The 9,347-nt window shown below is 42.1% G+C and overlaps 1 protein-coding gene across 2 annotated transcripts in view; it reads right to left on the reverse strand.

The window, feature by feature from the left end:
- The window catches only part of ARID5B (AT-rich interaction domain 5B), a 176,170-nt gene that overhangs the window by 32,480 nt on the left and 134,343 nt on the right, over positions 1-9,347 (reverse strand). For both annotated transcript variants that reach the window (XM_008695923.2, XM_008695924.2), the window contains 2 exons: positions 4,281-4,485; positions 2,293-2,345 (listed from right to left, as the gene is read on the reverse strand). In XM_008695923.2, the coding sequence (XP_008694145.1) occupies positions 2,293-2,345; positions 4,281-4,485 (258 nt within the window). The remainder of the gene's footprint in view (positions 1-2,292; positions 2,346-4,280; positions 4,486-9,347) is intronic.

Consider the following 9,347-nt stretch of genomic DNA (forward strand, 5'->3'; position numbering starts at 1 on the left):
TTGTTATCAATCTTCTCTGCCTCTCTCCCCACCAACACCCCCCACCCTGCCCCAGCCAGCCTCCAGAATAATTCCAGGGGCTGCCATCCAAAAGCCTGTCTCACAGGGCTCCATCCTCTCTGGACTCGCTTTCGAGGTCACTCGTCCCAGCCACCTGGTCACCTGACTTCACATGACTCAAACTCACTGGGTCCAACATCATTCTACCTCCACATTTTATTTCCCCATCTGGCTTTCTCTTCCTGGAAGGCTGCGATCATTCACGTCTAAATTCCATCTATCCTCCAAAATTCTGCTCAGATGGCTTGAGGGCCACAAGTCCTCCTTCCCTCATTTCTGAATGAAATAGTACTTTACCTGAACAGGGAATGGATCTTTTCCCACCTTGTCTCTTAATCATAATCACCGCCTCTCCTGGAAGCAACCAGAACCCCTGGCCTAGATATCTGTCCATCCTCCAGAGGGTCCCACACAATGCCGCAAACACAGAAGACGTACTGAATACGTGTTCCGGTGATTTGCTGATTGCACGGTCATTTGTTATTTCGCGCATTCAACAAAAGAAAAAATACTATGTGTTCAGAATATTGCGAATGCCCTGAAACTTATCAGAAGTTTCTTTTGTGTACTCTACACCCACTTGCTGTTGCATGGAGAAAAATAGATCCTTGTGAAGATACAGAAGATACAAAAGCAGGAAAAACGGATTCTGTGAAATTTGTTGGAACTCTCCCTATCAGTAAACAACAATACATTTCTGGGTTTAAAAAGACATTTCATAATATTGTGCAGTATCACGTAACTTATCTGCAGCTCATACAAATGCGTATTCCTGTTCTTAACATCAAGCATTAGACTTAAAAATCTAGGCTATGGGGCTGACTCCTAAATCCCTGGGACTAGCTCTGAATAAGTTATCTTTTTCACATGGACAAAAGCTATAATTAGCCTAAGGTTTTGCAAAATTATGAGCCACCGTGGCAAGGAGTCAATCTCTTTGTACTATCAACAGATCCAACCAAGTGAAAAATTACATTATTTATTTTTACAGGGGGTGCTTGGTAAAACAAATATTTAAGTAAATTCATGTTTATGAAACACACGTTTTATAATACCTCATATGAACATCATACTGCTTTATAAACAGGTACGTATATCCCAGGTCTTAAATAAACATTTTACACACGCATTTACTCCCATCTTTGAGTTCTGAGTCAGAATTCATAGCAGGTAACTCTACAGTAAATACCAGATTATCCGAATCACATCATGCTTGCCATCTTTTCCCATTCCAAACCCCTGACATCAAGCCATTATATTAGTTCGTGGAACAATATGCTCTATCTGGCAAGAAACACTGGTGATTACGGTGAGACTAAAAATGAATTTCATTTTCTTGACTCTGTGTCTCTTACTGTCGTTTTAGTATGATACAGAGAGTGCCCAGGTTACTTCATAAGGAAAGGAAAAAAAATAACTTCTTATTCACTGCAGAAGAAACTGCACAACTTAATCTGATCATTGTGTGGAGGAGAAAATATTTCCAATGACGACATCTTCCTATGTCAACTGATTTTATTACAGATTTCATCTCTGCGTGCTATATTAATACAGCTCTTTCTTCTTCTTTCAAGATTTTAATCTTAGTTTGTTGCTCTAACGTTTTATTGGTTCAAAATACATGCTGTAAAATCCGTGGCCATCAAAATTTTCCTGTGGGCTAAAAATAACCCGTTCCTGTCAGTTAGAATTAGCTGATAAAGAGTGTCAGAGCCTGTTCTGAATAAGTTTGATAACTTCCTGTTTATGCGGCACTGACCCTTGTCTAATAAAGCTTCTTTGCCCCAGAATAAGAGAAGATTCTGCTGCATTCTATTCCTTAATGGCCAATACTGATTACTTTTGAAAGCCTTTAATACATTTCCCATATTAGACATGAACAGATGTCAGGTATGTTGCCAAGGGAAATTTCTTTTATGCAATCTTGGCTTGTTGTACAATAATAGCCCTTTCTCAACATGGGAAAAAATTACAGACCCAACTAATTTCCCTGACAGGGGAGAGTTACATATGTTTTCCACTTGTAGTTTTTACGACAAGTTTACAATTTTGCCAAACCTGGAACTAATTGGGATCATTTCCAAAAGCGGCCCAATAAACCCCCAAAAGTGTGGAGCCATTTGAGAAGGCAGTCAGGGACGGTTAGCTTTTGTATTTTCTCCAGTTTGGTCAGAGAGGGGGTGGGGGAGTTAGATTGCAAAATTATTTCATTTAAGTTGCTTAAACACTTACTGTTTCATATCCTCCCAGTTTTTGAGCAGCTTGAAACATAGTCCAAAGGTTAACTGTTAGAGGGACAATAAGTATTTAGATAAGCATTGCATTAACATATTTCCAAGAAATGTCAATTAAAACATTTTGTTTTGTTTTATTTTCAATGAGAAAGAGAAAAAAAAACAAAACCCAAAACCAAAACACTAGTACCCCAGAGAGCTAAGTTCTTAGGAAACAATTTGCCAAAGGGCATTCAACCAGAGGATATATTATTACCACTTAAAATATTTCTTAAGAAACAGTCACAAATACGGAAATGGTTCTACTTTGGGGATAAAGGACAACACAGTTTTAGTCCTGTTGCCATCAGCAGACCCAGGGAAGCTAAGTTACAGCGTCCTTGGGGAAAAGTGTGAGATTTCAAAATTAGGGTTGGTCCTGTTCAACCCTTAGAAAGAAGCCATTGATTAAAGGATACTATACTATGCTTCCTTCAGATAAGAACCTACCATAATCAATAAACACCAGCCACTTTAATATATGATTACCTTTTCAATAGAATGTCTGATAGCAGCACTATATGAAGATCCCATACCGCATTTCACTACCATGAGGTGCCTTGTAACCAGTAGGAAGACACCTATTTTACCCTTGAAGTCACAATGACATCACAGATCAAAGGGAAGGAAGATACTCATTCACAGAAGAATGGAGTGCTGAGACCACTTAGTCCCCTAACTTGCCTGTGTGATGTTTCGAATCTATACTCTTCTAGAACAGATTTCTCTTTGCAGGGCTTGCGTAGGTTTATGCTGTTAAACGAGGCCAAATTGCTAGCAAGCCTGTTCATTTGTCCCAAACACCATGGAATGGGACTGCTATGGATCTGACTCTTTTACAAGAGGGGAAAATTGAATTTCAAGTAATTCCTTGGTAAGGGAAATGAAGAATAAAATTAAAATTAAAAAAAAAAAGGCTCTTTGACACAACACGTTGGAAAAGCCTCATTGAACCTTGCACTATTTCAAAGCTATCAAGAGCCCTGCCTCGGCCTTGATTTAATCTGAACCAATGCATAATGCAACAAAGCTGTTCATAGTACATTAATTTTACTTCTATTTCAAGCAACCAGTTTTCAGACAAACATTGTAATCATTCGTAGTTATATAAGTTTATAATGGCTGCGAGTGTTCTCTTGCAATCAGTGCCAATTGCTATTAGGTATGTAAATTGTTATGTAAAACATACAGGTTTGACATTCTTCATCAAAATGACACATGGTTTTAATCTAGGAAGATACGTTTGGAGAAAATACTATTTCAAGCCAGGGGCTCATTGCTTTGTGTGCTGCAAAATCCAGACAGAGGCAAAATATATATTCGGTTGTGAAATCAGGACCGGATCTGGGTTTCTTCTCTTTTTCTATGGAATTCTGCTCAGCTGAGTTTCCTTTTCCACTTAAAAATGTATTATGACGCTTAAATGTAATCCAAAATTGGGCTTTCGGTTCAAATCTGAGTATTTTGTGTTTCCTCTGAAGTCAGGTTTTTGTTATCTCTTAACAAATTTGGGGCTTAGAAAATACGTTTTTCTCTTTCGGGTTGTTTTGTCCATCTTTGAATGTCCTCCTCTTTAAAACTGCCTTTTTGCAGGCAACATGTGGGCCTGATAAAGCGACGTCATATTATTATCTCAGAAGAAAGGCGTTACAGACACTCAAGATTGACAAAACAGAAGATGAGAAACTTTCAACATGTCTATTTCCAGTCATAATCAGTGGATTCAAGCCTATAAATATCTCACTGCCACTGCCCCAGAAGGGAACAGTGTAGCGGAAAGGGGCAGGGAGAAAAATTCCTGGGCCGGATGATTTGTCGATTTAGTATAAACAGAGAGAGCATCATCCCCAGATGAGGATTGCAACATAACCCTGAGTCAAAGTTTTTTCCCCATTTAAAGAATAGGCGCAGTTCTGATCTTTCAGAAATGAAAACAAGTATACTTACTCTGTTTAAAACCTAAATAGGGTATTCGTTCTATCGGTGTCTTCCTTTCTTTCATGTATTTGTAAAGTGCCACCAAGAAAGCCTGTTCATCGGCCCTGCACTCCTCACCGATGGCAACCTTTGGCTTCTCTTCATTGGAGACTTTTTTACAATTATTGTGGTTATTCTTCGGCTTGGACAAGGCTGACCTGGCCTCACATTTCACCTGGAAAAGGGGGAAAAAATATGCCACATCAAGTCAAGTACCGCCTCAGAAGACTCACAAAGACACAGCCAGTGATAGCTTCCATAGTGGGGGGTTGGGGGGGCTGAGCCCTGAAGCAGCTTTTTAGAATACGAATTGTTTCAGACCACCGGGTGGTAACTTTCTGGAAAGGGCTGGGTGGTAAACCTCGCAGCCTGTGGGGCCGGATCGTCTCTGTTGCAACTACTCAACTAGCAGAGAAGCGGTCACAGACACACAGGTGAATGGGTATGGCTGTGTTCCAATAAAACTTTATTTATAGAAACGGGTGATGAGGGGGCCACGGTTTGCCAAACTCTGCCAGCCTTAGAGTCCTTACAAGTACGTTGACAGGAAACCAGAAACAGTGTCCGCATCTGGTGGGACCATTCTTTTGCCTCTTTACACACTTTTATTTTCCCAAGGGGCACCATCTGTTAACGTCATTGAACAAAACCCTGTCTTCTTAATAAATAGTTCCATATTTCGCACTTTGAATCAACATGAGAGAAAGTTTATTTCTTCATAGTAAACTTCTCTTGTTGCTACTATTTCCAGTCACCTGAAAAAAAACACATCCATGCCTGCAGACGTTGGCATCAGGGACACCAACAAGGTGTGTTCTGTCTCTCACTTGGGGGAGATGCCCAGATACACCCTCAGTAGGAAACAAAAGATCCCCCTCTTTGATGAGGGCTCCTGGCTTTTCGGTCAGCTCTGAGAATGTAAGAGGAGGTATTAACCTGCCACGAAGAGCAGAGGTCAGCTAAAAACCCAAGAAGAGTAAGTGGAAAGCACCATAATTAAAAAATTAATGGCGGCCAACGTGCCAGATGTCGTTCCTTCCACACTCTAGGTGAATATGGAACTCGGCAAACTGAGCGGCTAACCTAATGTTCCCTCCTCACTGCCATGTTCTACAAGAGGCCTTTGATAGTTGTTAAATATAAAGCTAAGTTGCTGAGCTATTTTAATTGTAAAAGGGGGAAGTACAAAGGGTCAGACTTTGAGTTCAAGTGTGCAAGGGGAATGTGTACATTCTGATAGTCTTTACATCTCCATATCTAACATCGGAGAGAAGAGGGCAAGTGCTGGGGAAATGTTATGAATAAAAATGTCCCACATATTTGACATTGTTTTCCATTTCAGATTTTTGACCCCTTTTTCTCTTTCCCTTCAGCGTCTCCTTCCCAGACCTTAAGAATATAAAAGGCTATGCTTATTTATAAAAGGGAACTGTATCCTCCTGCAAGGGCGTTCTTTAACTTATTCTCTCAAGTGAACATGTGAGGTTAATATCTTTAGACTGGTTCTGGAAAAAATAAAACTTCCTGTACAACTCATTCAACTGGGTCCCTAGATAAGATTTTAGTTTTTAAGGGGCTGTGGAAATGAGACTAAAACATTTTTCCACGTACAATTTTTACTTACAATATTTTCAAACTTTAGTACTTTGTCACATCACATTAAGGGGGACTTCCCGTGAAACTTTGGGTCGTCATCATTTCTCACTGCCAGATTTTAGACTGAGTCTCAAGTTCTGATGAAATCTCTAACTTAATGGCTTTTTGAAATCAGAAAATCATTCCAGTTTTAACCTGTATTGCCCCTGGCCTTTTGTGAGTGCTTACGATGTAGCCAGACTCTGTTCTAAGCACTTTTTGAGGTATTATCCACTTTATGTCCACAACCCTAGCGAGGCACGTGATTATTCTTGCGTTAGAGACAAGGAAACTAAGGCACAGAGGGGATGAGTGACAGCCACAGGATCATGGCCAAGTTAGTAAGTGGTGAGCTTGGGATCTGAACCCAGGCGGCCTCATTCTAGGGCTTGTGGTATTAAACAGCTAAAATTTACTGACACTCATTAAAAAATGGAATCCATAGTCAAGACACACTTCCATTTCAAAGCATAGTTCACTAGCGGGCATTGCAGGACCTACAGCTTAGAAACGTGGTCTGTCAAGTGAGGAACACAAGATAAAACTAGGTGGTTTCCAAAGTGTAACAGGGCTCCATGCCTTCTATTGTGCATTGAGCAAAGGGAAGGAAACCAGTATCAACTGCAGCCCTACAATGAGCTGGGTACCGTGCCCTGGGCTTCCCACAGTCCACCAAACGTTCATGACAACCGTCAAAGGGAGGTCCGTAACGCCATTTTACAGTTGAGGAAAATGAAGCTCGGCCAGGTTATGGACTTTGTTAGTCAGCTCATGGGGGCAGAGCTCTGGGTTTAGACTCAGGTCTGCCTCACCCCAAACCCTGGTTTTGCACACACAGGAGTAGATATAAGATTTGTATGTAAAACAGGCAGAGTCTTAAATTTGCAGCCATCATGGGGTATTATTTATATTATGAGGCTAGAAGCACCACTGTTACGGGAGAATGAGCATTCCCTTGGTGTCTAGATGGCTGCCTAACCTTCTGCCTCAAACTGTGCAGAAACACCCAGAAACAGAAGGAAAGCTCGGACCAGGTGCACAAACCAGGCCCAAAGTCATTCAGACTCCCTGCTTTGCAGAGAAGCTTCCTGGGAAAGCCAGGCTGCCATCTACTGAACTCCATCCTGAACCTTGGGGGGTGAGCCAGCAGGTTTCTCCTCTCGGGGGTGGGGGGTAGGGGCACGCGGATATGCTTTGTAAGAAGTGAGCAATGGTCTTTCTCAGGCTAGCTCCGTACATTTCTTCAGTTAACATAAAGGAGCCCTTTAGGCTATTACTCTGTTTCTGGGTAGGACCTGGCCAAGTTCCTTTCTACATATTTTCACATTTACCCCAAATATTCTCATTTTAATTTAACATTTTGACCTCCTGCAAATTTAAACAGGAGCTGGTCTTCATGTTGACCTTGAGAAAGTGCAACATTTTGATGGTGACAGTTAATTACTGGATCTGTTTTTCCCAACCCAAACACCTTCTACTTGTTGAGTTCACTAGGAGCTTTGGGGTTTCTAAAGTGATTGAGGAAGTGCTCATTAAAGAATCCACATTTAATGTTTTCAATGAACCACCACCTATTTGATATTAACCACATCCTTTCACTGGACTGAGTTATAACTAATCCAGCCTTCAACTGGGGCAGCAAGATGTGATGAACCAGCAAGAAAGATAAAGCTACAGTCTAATTTTGATGTGGTCACCAACTTGCTAGGAGACCCTCATCTTCTTCCTAGTGAAACAGGAAGGATAATTCCTGGGGGTGGTTCTGAGGACCAAGCCGGATGAAACATAGTGAAAATAATACAAGTATCACATTTGTGAAATATCAAAGGGATGTTTGTGATTTAAGCGAAAGAACATATGGCACACCATGGATTCCCTCTTTTTGTTCCTTTTAGAATATAAACCACTTGTAATATACTTCTGGCCTTTCGGAAGTGCTTACAGAATGTGAAAAGTCATTTGCCCTCTATCTGTGGAGGCCTTCCACTAGAGGCCTGGACTGAGAAGATTTTTCTTGTACAGGTCACCCCTTGAGTGGGCTTGGGCCCACATCTGCTGCCATAAGATGATTCCAAGGAAATGGCAGGATTTGGTTGGACGCTTTCAAGACATCTTCAGAGAACCGGTAGCCTCTTCCCCCTGTGACTCTTGCTGTCTTTAGAAAGCCATGAGATCCTCTGTCCCTTAAAAAACAGAGTCTTGCAAAGCTGGCTTTGATGTTCTTATTGAGAGAGAGCAATCTTTCGATGGTGATGGGCAAATTACTCTCTTCCAGCCATGCAGACCACAAATCCAGGGGTTCTCACTCTAGAAAGCTCTGCTGTGTGGAGCTGCGGGAAGCCGGTACGTATCCATGGTTAGAAATCGTCTGCTTGAGACACTTTGGCAAAACACAGTCACAGGGGCCTTGGTCATAAAGCCAAACTGTCACCTGAAATATTGTTTCCAGTTCAACAAGCGATCAGATGGTCACAGGGTCGTAATCTCTTTGACAGTGTTTCATGAGGAAAGACCCCTTTAAGACATAAATGCCTTTCTAGTGGTTGTCCTGGTCCCAGAGGTGGCTTGTGCATTCTGTAGAGACTTTCCATCTGTCTGTCTGTGTCCACACACAAGCCCTCCATACTTCAGACCTACTAGTCTCTTTCTTTTGGTTGAAGTGGTCTTGCAGACCCGTTGGAAGCAGCCAAGGCAGAACTGTAATCCAAGACTCTGAGAAGACCCGGGTGTTTAGACCAATGCCCAGGGGCTGACCGCGGAAGGTGCCTCATCCACTCACCACTGAAACCAACGACGGAAGGATGACCCACCTCCTTGTAAAGAGTCTGAACGGCAGCGTTGGTGGGAGGGGTATGGAACGGGTCCCCTCGAAAACCCTAAGAAGTCAGTGACCATCAAATACAGAAGAGGCTCCTCTCCTCTTTGGTTTTGTGGATCCTACTGTGAGTCTTGAGTGACCTTCCGTGGTGAGAAATACTGGAGGTGCTGTTCTTTCAGAACAATTTGTATGAGTTTTGTAAAATTCCCAGAGGCGTACTTCGTTAGTAACTCCAAATGACATGGGAAGGAGCTTCATCCTGCTGGGCTCAGGTACAGAACATACTGGGGTAAACACATGATGTCACCTCGGAGGTATGGGGCAGGGTGCCAACGTAAGACACTGGCGGTACAAGCTCGGCTGAAGGCGAAGATCCTAAAACCTTCTCGCTCCGTTCTACGGTATCTTGCAAACCACATCACAGGGAATACACTGCTCCTGCTGACATTCTTCAAGGCCACAGAAGCTGATAGGTAGTTCTAGGGCTGAGATGTCCAAATTACTAGAAAATGTCATTCTTGGTACCCACGTGCACTCGTTTGCAGAAGGTCAAAAGAGCAGGACAAAAGTTACTTTAGGGAAAG

Source organism: Ursus maritimus, unplaced genomic scaffold (genome assembly GCF_017311325.1).
Source record: "Ursus maritimus isolate PB19 unplaced genomic scaffold, ASM1731132v1 scaffold_7, whole genome shotgun sequence".
Lineage (NCBI taxonomy): Eukaryota > Metazoa > Chordata > Mammalia > Carnivora > Ursidae > Ursus > Ursus maritimus.